At 50.2% G+C, this 18,300-nt stretch overlaps 8 protein-coding genes across 8 annotated transcripts; 7 read left to right on the top strand and 1 right to left on the bottom strand.

Moving 5' to 3' along the window:
- Positions 1-542: 542 nt before the first annotated feature.
- On the top strand, positions 543-1,920 carry N7509_002913 (class I mannose-6-phosphate isomerase; the record flags this gene model as incomplete). The annotated part of the gene is made up of 4 exons (XM_056627550.1): positions 543-581; positions 649-750; positions 802-945; positions 997-1,920. 4 exons carry the CDS (start codon positions 543-545, stop codon positions 1,918-1,920), a joined length of 1,209 nt encoding a protein of 402 aa, XP_056493345.1.
- Positions 1,921-5,633: 3,713 nt separating this feature from the next.
- Positions 5,634-6,494, top strand: N7509_002912 (uncharacterized protein; the record flags this gene model as incomplete). The annotated part of the gene is made up of 1 exon (XM_056627549.1): positions 5,634-6,494. The coding sequence occupies one exon, from the start codon at positions 5,634-5,636 to the stop codon at positions 6,492-6,494; it is 861 nt and encodes a 286-aa protein (XP_056493344.1).
- Positions 6,495-7,783: 1,289 nt separating this feature from the next.
- On the top strand, positions 7,784-9,125 carry N7509_002911 (uncharacterized protein; the record flags this gene model as incomplete). The annotated part of the gene is made up of 4 exons (XM_056627548.1): positions 7,784-7,941; positions 7,976-8,076; positions 8,143-8,394; positions 8,473-9,125. The coding sequence occupies 4 exons, from the start codon at positions 7,784-7,786 to the stop codon at positions 9,123-9,125; spliced, it is 1,164 nt and encodes a 387-aa protein (XP_056493343.1).
- Positions 9,126-10,284: 1,159 nt separating this feature from the next.
- On the top strand, positions 10,285-11,123 carry med8 (RNA polymerase II mediator complex subunit MED8; the record flags this gene model as incomplete). Its single annotated transcript, XM_056627547.1, has 2 exons — positions 10,285-10,409; positions 10,481-11,123. 2 exons carry the CDS (start codon positions 10,285-10,287, stop codon positions 11,121-11,123), a joined length of 768 nt encoding a protein of 255 aa, XP_056493342.1.
- A 252-nt stretch (positions 11,124-11,375) lies between these two features.
- Positions 11,376-12,343, bottom strand: N7509_002909 (putative monosaccharide-P-dolichol utilization protein; the record flags this gene model as incomplete). Its single annotated transcript, XM_056627546.1, has 2 exons — positions 11,376-11,642; positions 11,717-12,343. 2 exons carry the CDS (start codon positions 12,341-12,343, stop codon positions 11,376-11,378), a joined length of 894 nt encoding a protein of 297 aa, XP_056493341.1.
- Positions 12,344-12,986: 643 nt separating this feature from the next.
- Positions 12,987-14,138, top strand: cox10 (protoheme IX farnesyltransferase; the record flags this gene model as incomplete). Its single annotated transcript, XM_056627545.1, has 1 exon — positions 12,987-14,138. The coding sequence occupies one exon, from the start codon at positions 12,987-12,989 to the stop codon at positions 14,136-14,138; it is 1,152 nt and encodes a 383-aa protein (XP_056493340.1).
- A 631-nt stretch (positions 14,139-14,769) lies between these two features.
- On the top strand, positions 14,770-15,468 carry N7509_002907 (uncharacterized protein; the record flags this gene model as incomplete). The annotated part of the gene is made up of 1 exon (XM_056627544.1): positions 14,770-15,468. The coding sequence occupies one exon, from the start codon at positions 14,770-14,772 to the stop codon at positions 15,466-15,468; it is 699 nt and encodes a 232-aa protein (XP_056493339.1).
- Positions 15,469-16,901: 1,433 nt separating this feature from the next.
- On the top strand, positions 16,902-17,888 carry N7509_002906 (class III chitinase ChiA2; the record flags this gene model as incomplete). Its single annotated transcript, XM_056627543.1, has 3 exons — positions 16,902-17,138; positions 17,213-17,394; positions 17,465-17,888. The coding sequence occupies 3 exons, from the start codon at positions 16,902-16,904 to the stop codon at positions 17,886-17,888; spliced, it is 843 nt and encodes a 280-aa protein (XP_056493338.1).
- Positions 17,889-18,300: the final 412 nt, after the last annotated feature.

Genomic DNA, 18,300 nt, shown 5'->3' with positions numbered 1-18,300 from the left:
ATTTGTTTGATTTTGTTTGGGTTTTTATCACGGCGTGGGAGTACAGAATGTTGGCATTAACAGGCGTTTGGTAGGCTTTTCATTATATTTCAGCTTCACCGAGATATATTTCGACATCCAGACCTAAATTGAACTCTTCGAGAATACTCACTTGTAAAAAGATAGTACAATTAGCTTCAAGCGCGAGAGTAGGGTTCGAATGGACCGTATTTCATCTATGTTCGCATTCATTGCGCCCACAGCTGACGTCAATCTTATCGAATTTCCATAATTGAACCATACTTGAGCATTTTATCTCGTGGCATTCATTGGTGGGCGCAATATCCCTCTGGAGATCTTTGTAAGTCTCAGTAAAATGGAATGCCTCGAACGAGAGTTAGCTACAGTGGCTAGATGGTCACCATGACGGCAGGACGGAAATTGCCTCATAGCATCAAAGGGCTATTACTGCGACACCTCTCATCACTTTCGAACAGTCTACCTGTCGAAAAAGATATTCATTTTCGGAAGCTAAATAATTCTTCATCTCACTAAAGGCTTTCATGGCGGATGCTGTGGTCCAACTCCGATGCGGAGTAAAGGTAATTCTGTCCTCCCTCCCAGTGATAGGAAAGAAATCATTGACCATGCTGAAACACTTCGAAATAGAATGACGATTGGGGAAAGAAAGGAAAGAATTCGGTTGTCGCTCAATTGTGGTCTAAAACACCGGGCTCCGGGCAGATTGATGAATCTCAAACATACTCCGAAGTCAACTTGTTCCTGCGCCATAATCCTTAAATGGTTCTAATATGACTCTAGATGTGGATGGGAACATATTTATCCAATCCAAATTATCTCCTTTCTAGTGGCGAACAACTTGGGGATTACTTGAAAAAGAATCCTCAGCTGGTGGGAAAATCAGTCCTGGATCGATTCGGACCGGAAATTCCATTTCTACCCAAGGTACGAGGGCCTATAACCCCAAGCATATAACGCATCCAACTGACAAGTCAGATCCTATCCTTCAGCAAAGCATTGCCGCTCCAAATCCACCCGGACTTGACACTCGCCGCAAAGCTTCACGCAGAAGACCCGAATAAGTACGGCGACACCAACCACAAGCCCGAGATTGCTATTGCATTGTCCAAATTTGAGCTGTTCGCAGGCTGGAAACCACTCAAAGACATTCAAACACTATTCAAACTTAACCCGCTGGAGAAGTTCGTTCCACCAGGAGAGTTCAATGACGAGACGCTTCGACAGGTGTGCATGAAACTGCTCAGCGCTTCCCCAAGCACCGTGGCAACAACCATCAAGGAACTACAGTCAATCCCCGAGGCCCATTTCGGACCAGATCCATACATACCAGGTCTCTTAGACCGACTCAGCAAGCAATACACCGAATGCGACAATGGCAACCTTGTCGCAGCTCTACTCATGAATTATCTGACCCTAGGACCTGGCGATTCAGTCTTCGTCCCAGCCGACAGCATTCATGCATACCTAGAAGGTGATATCGTGGAATGCATGGCCCGATCAGACAATGTTATCAATACAGGTTTCTGCCCAGCTACGGATCGCGACAGCGTCGAGCTTTTCGGACGAGCTCTCTCATTCATCCCACATGACGCCCAGGGCGCGCTCCTGCCCCGGAAAAAGAGCGACAAGGGAATGTACGGAAAAACGGACATATACGCACCCCCGATCAGCGAATTTGCGGTCTTGTGCACTTGTCTTGGAGCAGGTGAGAAGGAGACGCACAAAGCCATTCTCGGCCCTAGTTTGATGATCGTTACGAAGGGGTGCGGGACCATGAAGATCCCTGGGAACCAAAACGTCGAATTGAAGGAGGGATATGTTTTTTTCGTTGGGCAAGGTGTTGCGTTGGACTTTGGCACCGACAAGGGACTGGCGGTCTACCGCGCATACGCGGAGTAAACCAACGGAGCATGCGAAGTATGTGGACGAAAAAGTATGGAATAATTTCAAAGGGGTCCACATCAATTGATGAGTTACCGCTGTCTAGACCCTTTGGATTTGGGAGTGGAGCTTCAAGTTGGTCATGTTGCAGACAAAGTTGCGTGCTGCTTTGCTTTCCTTTCTGTACACCTGCATTTCGCTCGAATCATCGTGGGACACACGGCGCAGCAACAGCAAGGCCTGACTCCACCGGAGTATAAACCGGAAAGGATAGCAGTTGGTGTTGGATTGTAGTACCGGTGCTGATTCGACTGATTCTCGAGGCGCTTACTACTGGACCAGTGAGAGGCGCCGTTAAGTGTTGGTTGATTGTGGTTGGTCGACATGCAGGAGATGCTTCCTGCAGCGGTACGCGATGCACAGCGGGGTCGGACTCGGTGTGAAAACAAGGCCTAATCGAGGCTAATGCTGGCTAATTATGGGCCTTTTTGATCTATCTATAGTCCGTAAATTACTATCTTTAATTCCGTTGCTGAAATTGGATTTAGACATCTCACTTGAAACCAGTTCCTTTGTGGCAGCTAAAGCTTCGCGCGCGCGGGCAGCCTCGTATAAAATATAAGCATATAAGCATATAGCATATATTAATCCCACAATGACCAGACCTTGAGGAGTCTTCTCTTCTTTTTCCACAGATCACCAGGGCTGGCCCACGGTTGGGAACGTAGGCTGGTGCTTGTTTGGTGTGCACAATCCCTGCATCGGCTTCATTTCAATTTCGCATTGTCATTAGTTTTTTCTAGATCGGGACAGGAGGACTACTTAGCTCGACACTCATCACACGAGCTACCCTGAATTCCCCTCGGTGCCCCCCTTACCCTCCCTAATTCAATTGCTTGGTGCTTTTCATTGGGCCACTGCCGGTAGCCGGCATTCTCGCCAGTAGGTACCCGGCATCGCTTCACCACTTGGAGGAAGGTGATAATGCACGCTAACATTTTCCATCCCCAAACTAGTGACGGGCCTACTGTACCTTTTCTCCAAGAAGGAGCGAGCCAAAAGAAAGAACCAAGAGGCGGAGCGCGCCGCAGAGGTCCAGGTCCCCCCTGCATATAGCCGAAGAAACAACTATCATGATCATCCACGATCGGCCCATCCCCGGCCACTCTCGTCGTTTGCCCCAGACTATCGCCAGTCGCAGTATTTGCCGCGAGCCTCGATGGATCAGCCCTCCCTACCAACGTACGATCCATCCAAATATCAACCAATAAGACCTATATCAACCCCGAGCGCCGATCCCTACACATCCAATACTACATATCCTAGTAGGGGCCAACCGTCCCGTCTTAGCAATGTTCATTACAACGATGGCCGCTCGTCAATCACAATCCAACGAACGGCCGATCAGTCTGGGTACTCCACTTCGACTGCACGACGGCAGTCTGCCATGCCCTTTCCGGCCCATGTCTCTGAATCGCGGTCCCGATCAGGAGAAGGCAGAGAACGAAGCGCTTCCGAGCCTATGCCACAACAAGGCACACGGGGACCCCGCCGGGCGAAGCCGGTGCTGTCACGACTTATCACGAATTTTGGTTAAATTAAGTGATAGAGTGATAGGGTGATAGGGTGATGGGAATATGAGACTATGGGATGATAGTATGATGGGATAATGAGGAAGGGACAGGGGTATATTCCTTTGATGGAGTCTACTTCTTCCAAGGTTTTCTTCATTTTTACGACTGTCATGAGCAAGAAGGCGTTGGGCGTTAATCCCTGGCAAGGGATGCTTATGATTCTCATTAGGATTTATTTTACAAAAATCAAAACATAAATGAATATTGATTCCAAATAGTTTGAATAAAGGGAAGAAAAGAAGAAAAAGTCCGCTCCTCCAGAAGGATTGCATCTTTTAGCCTGGCGCTTGTCCACCGAGCTGCTCCGTGCACGAGTCGAGCAATCTAAAGTGAAACCTCGACTCCACGAGAGCTTCGTCCGTCAAATCACAACTTAGAATCTCCACTGCTCCCACCGTCGATCCCCGCAATGCGAAAGATCGAGACTGTCCCCCAAACAGACGCCTGAGGCCTGTGCCTCTGTCGATCGTGCATCCAGCTTGTCACTTGGCCTTTCCCACTTCCCTTGTTTCCCCGTGAGAACCCTATGCATCTAACCCCCTCTCCTCGCTGCAACCCTCCACCCCACGGCGCCTAAAGATAAGCTCCCGGAAGACTTGCCACGAGGACTAACGGGACGATCTAACCTTGTTGCTTTTCGAACCAAGATGTCCCTTGATCCAAGGCAGGGACTGTGCACGGTGGCACTGAGGATATCCCACTGGACCTACGGAGTATACGGAGTATACGGAGTATACACTGGACAAAGAATCCAAGATGAGAGCGATCCCCAAGACATGAATCTCTCGGTCAACTTGATCTCCACTCACCGGCTCTTAAATCCACTCCGTTGCAGGGATTAAACTGCGCCATGGTGAAACATGGACGCTTTTTCGTCAACGTCGACGGCGGATCCTCCTTTTCGCCCCGCCCCCTCTTTTGATCCCTGTCAACGAGCGGACCTTTTTTCGTCTATGTACAAGAGGCTCGTCGTGAGAAGGGTATGATTGGCAATCATCCCGAGAGCTGTATGTGCGCCTTGTCGCTCATGAGCTTTGCCGTTGCACATGCCATTGCTGCTGCGCAGATGACAAGGGGAAGGACCATCTAACATCCAATCCTCAGCCACCCTGTCATGTTGCTACATACAGTACTAGTACTTCCGGCCGAAGCCTGATCGTCACTGTCTCTGTGCATCGATCCAGTTTGGGGGGCTTTTGGAAGCGTCGTACACAGGCGCAGATCCCAGGACAAGCGCCATGCCAAGATGACGGTGGGCGCCATGCGTCGATACTATGTGCAACCTCTGCCTGACTCGCCATCATGTTCTCTTCGACTGCATCCCGGGGCGCCGAGAAAAAAAAACTGGCATTTCATGTCATAGCTAGACGAACCAGGGACAGGGATTTTGTCCCGCATCGTCCACTCGTCTTGGCCGGACCCCCTCTTAGACTCCTGCAAACTGTACATAGCACATCCAACATCTGCAGCCACTGAATAGCCCCCAAACTTCATCCCACTTGTGACCCGCAGGGCTCTTTCTTCCGTCCGCTCTCTCTCTCTCGCGCTTGCAGTTAGCCCGTTGGATGACCGAAGAAGCGCTGTTGACTGCGCCGGAAAATAAAGGAGCACACATTTTCTTCGTCCCAAGTGGCGGTCTTGGGACCACCGCCAGAGGGGTTGAACCATCCCATCGGGCCCTGGTCCTCTTTTGCTCGCTGGATGATTTGGATTACCCAACACCAACCCAACCTGCGAAGCATCTTCAGAAGATCTTTCCCGCTTTCTTCTCGGGGCTACAGACATGCGGCGGCTGGCTTGTCTTTCTTCACATATCCGTTTGCTTGATATAACTTTGACTCATGTGGTCATCTTGCGTGTTCTTCCATTTTCCTTCGTCGGCCTACTTTTGTCTCTGAATCAGACTCTTTATCTTTGACGCTGAAATCACCGGTTCCCTACGGAGGGAGTTTGATTTGCTTTGAGATGAAAACCGCATCGGGGAGTGGTCAGTCCTCCCTGTGATTCGCAAATAGGCATTCTTTGTCTCTCTTCTCTCTGATTAGGAGGGTTTTAGCCCCTCTCTGGGCTCCCTCCGGGCTCGTTTGGGCTCCTTCGATGAAGAATCCTCTCAAGGTCATGGCGAGCCTCATGAAAAAGTTTAAGCGGAAACGCAGACTTTCCTCTGAACTTCATTCCCGCTGGGGCGATCCTTCTATCAGCTATCCGACTCAAGGATCATGGAATCAACAAAATCAGCCACCGGGCTTTTTAGTCAATGCCCCCACTGGATTACCTCAGAGTCCTCGTCCTGCAGAACCACGACAACACATCTCATTAGACCATAGCCAGAGTCACGATTCAAATAGCCCTGCCCCTCAATATACCCCAAGCGACCCAACTCGCGTCGATTCTGTTATTCCAAAGGGCTACTTCAACGAGAACATCCGGCATCGTGAAAAGGGCCCTAAATCACCAGCCCTAGGGTTGGGGATTGCAGGAACCCGACATGAAAGAGATGAACCAAACGATCATAATGTTGCAGTTGATGACGACGAGTCCTGCGATGAGGATGATGAAGAGCGAGACACTCTAGGAGATACAGGAGGAACGGCAGCACATCACAATTATGCTACCGGCGATGCATCACGTCTGCCATACCGAGAAGACTACGATTCTTATCCAGACCACGCAGCCAAATCCCCACCGCTATCTGTTACCTCTCGCATGCGCCGCATCAGCACTCAAAGCTCTATGACCGAAAACTCGTCGATTACTGGCCCTGCCAGCTCTAGAAGAACGAGCTATACAGCCGCATCTTCAGTCTCCGCACCCTCTCTGCCACCCGACACCCCACGGTATGCAGTACACGCACATTTTGAAAAGCGAGTCGCTCCTCGCCCCAGATATCGGACCGAGCCTACCCCAGCAGTGGGCGTTGGGCAGATGGTGCCATCTTACGATGAACTCTACGGTTAAATGGTCAAATTTCCCACCCTACATAAATTCACAATTCTTTCCTTGTTCCGGTGGTAATGTGTTTAGAGACTGTTTATTTTATATTCAATGCGGGAGGTAACTCTGATTTTTGCGCCTTTCTTCTTCCTTTCCTTCTCCTGGGGAGCTTTGAGAGCCTCGAAGGTCTGGCTAAGAGCACTCTCTGCCCTCTGCTGGGTTTCATTAATATTTAGTCCACAGACATGATGTGATTTGTATTTACTACATCTTCCCACGAATTATATTCATTGGCTACTTCACTACTAGCGCCGGGTCCCTCCGGCGTTCCTCCAAGGCTGTTTTCTGCTCAGGCCTCGCACGAATGAGTTCTGACTTGCATAAATACTCCGTACCTCTACCATAAACCGTAATTTCCGATGATAGTAGTAAAAGACTGGCACCAGAAAGAGGATTTACATATAGAGAGAGAAATCTGGAATAATCCTTAGATCACACTTCGAGGCAACCAGGGTATCCATCTGAATCCAGTGTCATCTCCCTAGTTTGTACTTTTTACACGCCCCCACTGTCCTACAGCATCACCTCCCTGGCAAACACTTGATGCTTAGTTTCTACTGTTCGTCTAGAGGTCTTTTTTGCGTCATGGAGCCTCTGCTCCGTCCTGATTCTCCATCTTGCCCAGCCACCAACGACTAGTGGCGGGGCTGTAGCGAACACCCGTCCGTGCTGCAGCTTGCTGCAGTCCGAGTCACAGTCACAATCGACTAGTGCCAATCACATCGCCAACCCCATCACACTGGTCACGCCCCAATGCAATCCACTACGACAATGGCTGGGCTGCCTCGTCCATTCGATGGGGCCCTCCCCTAGGCAAACCACAGCCACTGGGCGAGCAGCTCTAAGCGCCGACATTGCAACGTGCGGGGACCGACGGTGATTCGGCACACGTCGTCTTGCCCAGCACCAAGCTTGTTCACACTGCAGGACCAGGAATTCCTCTCTCTCTTTTTTTCTATCCCCTTGTCGCGAACGGAGTGTCGGGCGTTGGGCCTCTCCACTCGATCATCCCACCCATATCGAGAAAGCAGCTTGACTGAAAAAAGAAGCTCTCCCTCTCGTCCTCCTGTCTACACTAACCCCGCGCCCTGAAGCTGAATTATTACCATCCGCTGCTGCTTTGATCTTCTTCTCCTTCTATGAAAGTGTAATCACCGACTCCCGGCGTTAGGCCATTCAATCGTCCTCGTCTCCAGTGGCGGTCGCATCAACACTGAAGCTGTCGGGCTCTCGTCCCTTTCAGCTTGTTCAATATGAGTCGATCCGTTAAGTTGCGATTCTCGAGATCGCTGACAACGTTTGTTGCGATCATCTTTCTCGCCAATGTCTTCCCCACAGTTCTTGCGTTACGAACCTCGCCCAATTCACCATGCGCTGATGTCTGCGGTACATCGACCAACACGACCACATCGTCCGAGATCGCCTGTCTGAGACTCTCAGTATAGCCAGAAGAAAGGCCAGGCGTTCGAAAAATGTGTCAGCTGTCTGCTGGAGAGTAGCTATGCGGATCGAACAAGTGGAAATACCGATGTAAACTGGGGGCTCTGTATGTTGACCTGGTTGCGCCTGTCGGTGCGATGAGCAATAACAAGAACTAACCATGCGATGCCAGATAACCTACGCTATGCAGTGTCCGAGTGCGTCTTTGGTTATCCTGACTCATTCTCCAATATCTCCTCGCCCTGCCCAGTATCCTGCGAGCCGATCCGTCCTGCCGTTGAGACCAACATGAAAGATCCAAGTCCGGAGAATTTCAATTCATGGTGCGGAACATCGACATTCGCCGATAATGTCGTGAACTCGTGCGAATTCTGCTATAACTTGACCGCTACTCAGAACCAAAAACAAGTCTACTTAGCCAACTGTATGTTGCGACAGCCATGGGGGAGCCAGACTCCTCGGAATACGAACCGAAATAGAAGACTGACCTGATTCTCCCCAGACCTCGAATCCATCCGTTACAACTGCCACTTCGAAACCGTAACAGGCAGCCCATTCGACATCGCTCCATCGCGAATCTTCACATCCGTCCTCCTCCCCTCAAGCATGTCGCTCAGCACGCCCAGCGCCAGCAACTCCGGTGTGAATCTCCCTCTCGTAATCGCCCTCCCAATCATAGGGTTCCTCGTGATTCTTATCGGTTTATCCGTATGTTGTTTCTTCTTCATTCGCTGGCGACGCAAGAGCAACCGCCGCGGCCGACACCAAAGCCACATGTGGAACACACCTCAGTCGAATCAACAATCCTGGGCCGCGGAAGAGATGTATGCCGCAGGTTTTGGGGGAGGCGTCGGACATGGACTTGGCTTCGTGGACACTGATGGCCGTGGACACGAGGTTGGCTATGGATATGATTATTCCGATCAGCCCTCAGCGAGCCAGTTTCCGCAGCAGTATGCGGATCACACGAGTTATTCTGAATACTCGAAGGGCGCTGCTCAGCAGCAAATTACCGAGGATATTCCCTTGCAGTCACCACCTATTCCTCAGCCTTATTCGATGCAGGGTGGGTTGCAGTCACCGCCTATTCCTCAGCCTTATGCGATGCAGGGTGGCTTGCAGACGTATGACCCTGATCAGAAGCGGCCTTTGTAAATTTGAGCGAGGCTAGAAGCTGGCTGCTGGCTGCTGGCTGAGTCAATTTATGTACGTCATCGCTCGCAATGTTTGATAAAATACCCGTGGACGTGGCCCTCGATTAGCCCTATCGCTTAGGCTTTTCGATATGATCCGAATAACTTAATGATTGGTTTTTATTGGTTTTTTCCATGGCGTTTGTCTTCGCTTTCCATATATCCCATGCTCAGCTCAGCATCGTCAGTGCCTTTGAATACATAGTTCTCAAAAGCAAAGGCATATATCAAACACCTTGTTCTTCGACTGGATGGTGTATAAGTAGTAAGGACTGAGGAAAGATCCGAATTAGAATCGAAGTGGAAAATATGAATAGAAATACGAACATTTCTGCACCGCGAAAACTTGAAAAGATCCGAGTCATGGAGTAGTAGAGTCTACCCCCCCAGACGGCACCGGGAACCCTATTTATCCCCTCCCTGCCCATCCACCCCTATGCAGAAACAGCTGTAAAACAGCCCAAATTCCCAAAATAAACAGATCAACATGGCAGATGGCATAGATAGGGTTTATACGGGATGGTAGGACCCGTTTTGGCGAGGGCTTAAGGGGGTTTGAGGTGCTCATGCGCTTTCTCGTATTGGTTGGACCAGTCTGGCTGTGTTTCATCAAGCACCGCCAAGGGTTCAGAGTCCAATGGGTTGAGTTTTGGTGATGCGTTGGCGTAAAGGAGGTTATTTTTGGGTATTTTTATTGCTTAATTTGTCTCAAGCTCACCGTAATTCTGAGGATTCAATTTAACTTGGAAGTTATGCTGTGCCAGTGCTTAATCGGGAACGTTACCTGAAGAGCCCAGGATATAGTTCCAACTCGAAGTTTATGAAGTCTATAACTATCTGGAGCCTGAGTAGCGCAAAACTGAAATTTTGAGAATATGGATATTTACAGCATAGTCACTGGCAGAGCTTTGATCATAGTAAAAACAACAAGAGTGTAGCTACTACATAGTAAATACTAGTAGTACTTACTCCTAGTAGTACTGCAGTTAGTCCTGACGTCCACGGAAGCTTCGATCTCCGCACCGCCGACCACACCCACTCCAACCCACTCCAACCCGCTCCAATTCACCGCACCTTCACCTTTCAACTTCCTTTGTCCACCACCCACACTGCCCTCAGCCATGGCGACCTTAACCAACGACCAAATAAAAGTTCTCGAACAATCTCGGCAGAGACTAGCTCAACTCACCCGCTCACTGGGCTCTCTAATCGCAAGCTTAAACCAAAGCGACCCGCTCCCACCGTGGTGCGCATCCCTCCATGACAAGCACAAGCACACACTTCGAGTCCCTAACAAAAGCAAATTGGAAACCACAGGTCCTCCCTCCAATCCCAAGCAAGCATCATCTCAAACAACCTAATCAGCGTCTCCGAACAACTCTCCGACCATCGCGACCTCCTCTCAACATTGGTAGCCTATCCGGGCCCCGAATACCCAGGCCGCACACAAGCCAACACCCTGGAACAACTCCTCCGCACAAAACTAGACCCCCGGGTCGAAGACTGGGTTGAGCGCGGCCGCATCGCAGGAACAGAGAAACCACCACCCGACACCTTCGCAATCGCGAATCCAAGTCTCGCGGCGACAGCGGCGCAGAAACAGTTGACGGAGGCCGATCTCGCGGAGTTGTGGGAGTGGGCGCCCATTGAAGCGAACGAGGAGGCTAGGCGGAGGAATTGGGGTGGGAATTTCACGCTTGAGGAGCGCGAGGCGGGGATTCAGAATGTTGTTACGGGATTGAGGAAGCAGTTGGAAGATGACGAGGAGGAGGATGACGAAGAAGAAGAAGAAGAAGAAGAAGATGAGGGTGAGGAGGAGATGGAGATTGTCGGTGTTCATCGGAAATCTGGGGGCAATGGGGTTGAGTTTGACATTGCGCCTCACCATGCGCATCCCGTACAGCCGGTTGTGCCGTTGAGTGATATCTTGCGGTATATGACTACGGGTCGGATGTCCTAAGCACTTGCCTCCTCTGGGGTATCCTGGTATAGAGGGTATCTTTGGTGATATCTTTGGGTATCTATACTCTCCTACGTCCATGCATCTACATGCCATACATTAAAGGCATGCCCGGAGTGAGCTGATAGAACGCGATGAAGGAGTGGGTGGCTGGATGTGGCTCGGGAGCCAATTGAATGAATTGTAAAGCATTACTAGGAGTATTAAATGGTTTCAAAAAGGAAGCGCAGCCGATTCCAACTTGATATTTCTCTAACCCCGTCGGCGCGTAGTGGGAGTCTTGGAGCCAGGCCTGGGCGATGCCCCGGTGCTTTGGGCAACAGGAGCCTTCTCCGTAACCTTGCCGCGAGTCGCCTTCTTTTGCGGGGTCGCGGGGCTGTTCCAGTAGTACAGCATCTGGGTGGCGAGGATCACGTTGAGGGTGAAGCCGGCAATGAAACCGTAGAGGATCAGCTTGTCGTCGACTTCTTGGAGAGTAGTAAAGATGCGCGAGAGGGAGCCAGCGAGGTAGTTGAAGACCTATAGTAGGATAAAAGAGTTAGTTAGTTTCATCACTACTGCAGGGTTGCGGGGACGAATCGGCGCAAACTTACCGCAAATGCGCTCAACTGACCGGTTCCACCTTGGCTCCAAATGGTATAAATTTGAGGGGCCTTGCTGGCAACACCGAGAATACCAGCACCGGCCTGCAGGTACGACATAGTCTGGGCGTCCACGAGAGTTTGATCAAAGAGCAGGGCATACACGGCGGCCGCGACGACCGCCACGAAAGTTGCAGCTGCGGCGGACCGACCAGCAAAGGTCAGGACGAGAACACCAACAGCAACATCTTGGATGGCAATGAGAGCTGACTCGCCATATGTGCTGAAAGGGAACTGGTTGCGCACGCCGTAGGAAAGGGTGATGAGCAGACTGGCGGTTTCGAGGGCGTATGAGACGAAGGAGACACCGGCGGAAGAGCGCGAGCTAATGAGCTTCAGGATTTGAGGAACCTTCACTACCGCACTGGCACCGACAATAGCAATACCAAGGGCCTTGGAGATTGCGAGGGATGTGCAAGCCGGGTCCTTTGTGAGATCGAGGTCGAGGAGGAGTGCGCTGTGGCAGGGCGAACCGATCAGCGAAATGACTGCATCATGGACGGGCTCGGGGATCGCATCGACGATGGGACGGAGGATAGGCTGAAGAGGAGCCACGACAGAGTTCTGAAGGACATCCATGGTGGAATTAGGGTTGTCCAGGGAGTAAAGTTGGGAGATATGAAGGTGTCAAGAAGTGGAAGTTGAAATAGAAGTCGAAGTGTTGTTGACATTCCCAGAAAGTGCGGGTTTGGTCCGTGCGGCCACCGGGGAAACTTCCACTTCGTCCACCACTTTTCTTCCTTTCCCTCTTGAACGTTGAGAGATCGACCGCCGCGCCATGCTCCCTTTACGTTCTGCCATCTTGAGGCCTGTGCCTCGAGATGCGCTAATTTGTTCATGTTTAGGGAGATCCGGAAATCAATCATCCAGCGTTCGGCGGTTCTGGTCCTCATCGCACCGCCGCACTGGCATCGCGGAGAACCAGGCCTCTTCCCTTCTCCAGAAGACATATTTCTCAGGAAATCGTTTGTACGATAGTACAGGACTCAAGGGGGGGGATTCATTTCCTCATTCGCCTCGCTCAATTCCGACCAACCTGGGCAATCTTCCACACCTCAGCCCACCAACCAAACCTCCGCAAACCCGGCCGGTTCAACCGAAACAGTGACTTCCGAGTCAATTGCGACACCAAATACCACCGATGAACTCCCACACCGACGGAGGAAACGATTGAAGGAGGACGGCTCTGAAAATGGCCAAGCAGAACCCGTCATACCACCCGATGCATCCGCGCAATTGTCGAACCTATCGTCCGCCCTCCCCCCCCACCTCTCTCAGGCGAAAGCTGGCTGCCTACTTTGCACTGACAAAACCTCGACTATCCTTCCTCATTGTGCTCAGCACTACGTCTGCATACGGAATGTACCCGATTTCCTCTCTCCTCACCCTCGACCCAGCCATGACTCCACTCCCGACACTCTCAACCTCGACTTTGACCTTTATATACTTGACAGCCGGCACATTCCTATCATGCTGCAGTGCCAACACGTTGAACATGATGTTTGAGCCAAAATATGATGCATTGATGTCGCGCACGAGGAATCGCCCCTTAGTCCGCGGGCTGGTCTCGCGTCGTGGAGCTCTGCTTTTTGCAATTGCAACTGCCGCTACAGGGTTGGGTCTGCTTTATATTGGAACTAACCCGACGACCACCGCTCTTTCTGCCGCCAACATTTTCCTCTATGCGTTCGTCTATACCCCGCTTAAGCGAATCCATGTCATCAACACCTGGGTCGGTGCCGTCGTTGGTGGTATTCCACCTCTGATGGGTTGGGTTGCGGCGGCAGGCCAGACCGCGACAACTGGGCATGACACATGGCGCGACATGCTGTTCAGCGAAGACAGCATTGGTGGATGGTTGCTCGGAGCTATTCTTTTTGCTTGGCAATTCCCCCACTTCAACGCTCTCTCCCATACCATTCGTGATGAATACAAGGCCGCCGGCTATCGCATGCTCGCCTGGGTGAATCCTGCCCAGAATGCTCGTGTCGCCCTCCGCTACTCCATCTTAATGTTCCCCATTTCCATTGGCCTGTGGTGGGTCGGCGTTGTTGGTCACGGCTTCCTTGTGGGAAGTACGTTCGCCAACGGCTGGCTCGTTCGTGAAGCATATGGTTTCTGGAAGCATCAGGGTGCCCAGGGAACTGCGCGTGGTCTTTTCTGGGCCAGCATTTGGCAACTCCCCATTCTCCTTGTTGGTGGTCTTGTAACCAAGAAGGGATTGTGGGATGGTGTTTGGCGGAATATTTTTGGTCAACCAGAAGAGGAAGATGATGAGTACGTGTATTATGACGAGGAGGAAGAGAGCACAGTAGAGGCTACCGATAAACCCCATTCAACATCGAGTCGGGAAAGCACTTTATCTACTGCGTAGTAGGAGCTGTGTGAACCCGGACTCTGTGCATACCTCTCGTTCGTCTCTTGTTTCTTTACCCTTGTTTTTTATTTCCATGGTCCTGTCTTATACAGCGGTTTGGGATGGCGTTTGAGTTCTCTTCTTGTATAACATGTTCATATCGAACCATTTTATAGATCATCTCAACAAGATATCTCTGGAATCACCTTTCATCTCAGTTCACTTGGCAAATGCATTTGATCTTTTCATTTGACCTCCCATCGTGGTGAAAGAGACACGGCAATGGCATAATTATAAGGAGCATGCCTTGGTGAATGACCAATCCTGCTAGGGAGGGCATATCTCGGCATTTGTCTGAGTTATTTTCATCAGTAATAGTACTTTTGTAACTATCGGACCACAGCCAAATGAAGGAATTTCGTATTGGGAGCGACTTTTAGGAGGCAGTGCATCCGTCTTCGTGTAGATTTGATTGGGCGTGGATGATATCCATCTATACGGGCCATACCCCACCACCTCGGCCAACACGAGGTTGGCAAGCTCAGCCTCAATTTGCTGGTCAACTTAAAATATCGATATCCTCCAAAGAATTGAAATTTTGGGATGCAAGTGCGACATTGATCCATCCTCGAACCACGGACGCATCAAAATGACTTCTCAACTTGAACCTCATCCTGATATTTCAAAGACACCTCGTCGGGGCAGCCACAGCTCTGACGAATCCTCAATTATCAACGACATCCTACCCACAACACCAAATTCACGCCTCTTCCACATTTATAATAAGCGCCGAAGATCCGATTTCGCCATATATACCGCGGAGAAATCTCCTTTCGCATATGTGCGATGCTCGTCTATGACCATTGGCAAACCAGACCTAACATACCACGCCGGCGAAAACGAGGATGGCCCCATCAAAGCAACCTGCAAATATGTAACTTTCTCCCGACACTGCAAAATAGGGCTCGGTGACCCGGATGATCCAAACATCGCCTGGGAAGATCTCATACGCCACAAGCTCACAACACATTATCGATTCGAGATCACACTGGAGGATAGTGTTACAGGGTCGCTCAAGAGGGAGGCTTTTGTTTGGAAGCGAACTAACAGCGTTGGGATTGGAGAGGATAAACCGTCCAAGCTGAGTTCAAAGTGTTTTAAGCTTCAGAATGAAGCGACAGAAGAGGTTATCGCTGTTTATTTGAATGGTGGACTGAAAACATGGAAGAAGTGTGGCAAGTTTCAGATTGATGTTAATTATGGGAGTGTTTTTGATACTATGGTTTTTATCACGGGACTAGGGTTATTGGAGAAGGAAAGACGTCGAGAGAGGAGGAGTAATTATTAAACTTGCTAGAAGGTCTACGGCATGCGGCTCTTTTTCCCGTTCTTCATTTCGTATCCTACGATCTTTCGCTCATTATATTCGGCTAGCAGCGTGCCATTGGCTAATTGCTGATATACCTGAACAGATTTCAGAGATCTGAATCGCATAAAATGATTCACGCGCGCGGCAATTGAGCCAATAATCTACCGAGAGATGTGTATCTACTCTGTTACGACACCATGAGGTCAGAACAGTTTGCCGCTCCCGAATAAAAAGGACTCGTAATTTTCCCCTCAACACCCCAAGAAATCAATATCGTTATTATTTTGCACTTGAGTCAAACAGAGATTCATTTTGTATCCTGCAAATACCATGCATCAAACACTTATGTGCATCAAGCAGCACCTCGGGGGAATTCGCTTACTCTCATGTCGGCCCATTACACAGTCATTACGCCTCAAGCCAGATGTCCACCAGCTTCGGCCTGCCTATATACACCCACGATACTCGTCTACTGGCTATGGTGATGATTCCGCCGATTCGCATGGGAAGGATCCGCTCGCTCAAGGGGTAAGCCCCCGAACACGAGAGCTGGAGCATCCCGGACCGTCACAACACAAATCAGCCAAGGGATTAAAGGCAGAAAAGGGATCCCAGGGCCAGAGTGGAGGGAAGGGACATGGCGCCCGTGGATCGGTGAAAGAGGGTAGTAATCGAGATAATTTACAATCCCGCACTAAATAGAGTCCGAAGGAGGGTGGTACTTGGTGAAATAGTAGCGTCTATTTTTATACTACTAGTACTACTAATACAAGCCCTCGAAGCCCCGTAATGTATTATTTAAACATTGCCAGCCATGTCCAAAATAAAGAGCTGATTTATTCTGGCTACCAACTTGAAGAAATACAAACCAGAAGCCCGCTATACCGTGGTGGTAGCTGTTGAGGCGTGGGTGCCTCGGGCATCCAAGTCGCCGTGACGTCGTGACGTCGTGCCGTCTCTGGATAGCTTCACTTTCTTCTAGGGCTCTCCCTTCCCATCCGATCACCACTTTCATCCCCTCCCCACTTGCATACCAATTAGAAGTACCGATTCTTAGAAATAGACGAGATTCTACATACAATGCAGTAGATATTATAGCAATGGGGGTGATATGTGTAGAGTAGGAGGCGAAACAAGAGTGAGATAGTCTATACTTAGTGAATGAAGAAAAAATCCGACATCATCCCACCCATTTGCGTTTGCTTCCCCCCTCCGAGTCCTCTCACTAGAAAGACTCATCTCCTCCTCTCTCTTTTCATCCTTTCTTCCCTCTTCACCCTCTTCTACTTTTCGGACCTCTCCAACAAGTCTTCACCAGACTATCTTACACTCATTTCTTTGCGGTCCTTAACCCACATTCCTTACCTCACGGTCATTACTTTGATTTCAAGCCCTTCGAAGGATAAGTCAAAATGACTTGCCTTGCCTTTCTTTTACACCTGCTTCTCGCTCTTGGAGTGACCACCGCCTTTCCTCAACAGCCACGAGATTGGGCTAACGGCGCTCAAAACGTGGCCTACTGGGGCCAGGATGGCCACGTCCGGGATCTAATCAACTACTGCAACACATCCTCTGGAATCGACATTATTATCTTGTCTTTCCTGTATCGATTTGGCAATGGCAACACCATTCCCTCCGGCGAACTCGGCGTCCACTGCCGAATCGCTCCCATGGCGAGGGGCAGAACTGCCAGGGCATGGCTGATGCCATCAACACCTGCAAGTCGCACGGAATCAAGGTCATCGTCTCCCTTGGTGGCTCCATTGGCGCCTACTCCCTTTCATCGCAAGCCGAAGCCGAAGCCATTGGTCAGCACTTGTGGGAGGCATACGGTAACACTCGCGGAAGCGTGCCGCGACCATTCGGCGCAACCTTCGTGAACGGATGGGATTTCGACGTGGAAGCGTGGGGAGGGAATGTTTACTATCAGTACCTCATCCAAAAGCTACGATCAAACTTTGCCTCGGATCCTCAGCACAGGTATTTCATTACCGGGGGCCCCGCAGTGCCCCATCCCGGAACCGTATATGGAAACCATTATCCAAAATTCGGAGTTTGATTATCTCTGGGTCCAACACTACAACAATCCGTATTGCTCCAATGACGGAAACATCAACTTCGATGCTTGGGTAGCCAATATCGCTGGCACTCGGTCCGCAAATGCGAAAATCTTCATTGGCGTTCCAGCTTCACCACTCGCCTCCACTGGTACCGCGTCTGGCGCCCAATACTACATGGAACCTCACACCCTGGCTTCAGTTGTCGGCCAACACAAAGATAATCACGCGTTCGGCGGGTTGATGACCTGGTCGGCTGGATGGTCCGACACCAATGTCAACAATGGGTGTACCTACGCCCAAGAGATGAAGCGCATCTTGACGACTGGCTCACCTTGTTGAGAACATCGCATCTCCGCCTTCGAACTGCGCCTTCGGAATCCAGCACTGTTGAAATTCTGATTTACTATCTATGGGGAGATGTATGATTGATCTCGATCAAGCAAAGCCTTAGCACATACACTCTACAAACATTAATTCAAAGTCTAATCTTCTCTTTACTCCCGTGTACAAATTTAAAACCTATTCCGTATGTCTACTGCTCAATGCTTTGACTCATCCCATAGTTAGCTCGTCCCAATATCTGTAGGAACAACCTTGAAATGGCCATTTGACACTGACATGCGGCATAGATCATTCCTTTTCGACTTCCGCCTACCTTTTAAATCCTGGATGTGCCTGTCCCCACATCACTGGCGAAGCCACGGACGACATACACTGAGCTTTTGGATGTGCACTTATGGAATTACATGGC

This window comes from Penicillium cosmopolitanum (assembly GCF_028827165.1).
Source record: "Penicillium cosmopolitanum strain IBT 29677 chromosome Unknown utg000004l:1.0-4361866.0:1.0-4365735.0, whole genome shotgun sequence".
NCBI lineage: Eukaryota > Fungi > Ascomycota > Eurotiomycetes > Eurotiales > Aspergillaceae > Penicillium > Penicillium cosmopolitanum.
This window is presented reverse-complemented; position numbering and strand designations above follow the sequence as displayed.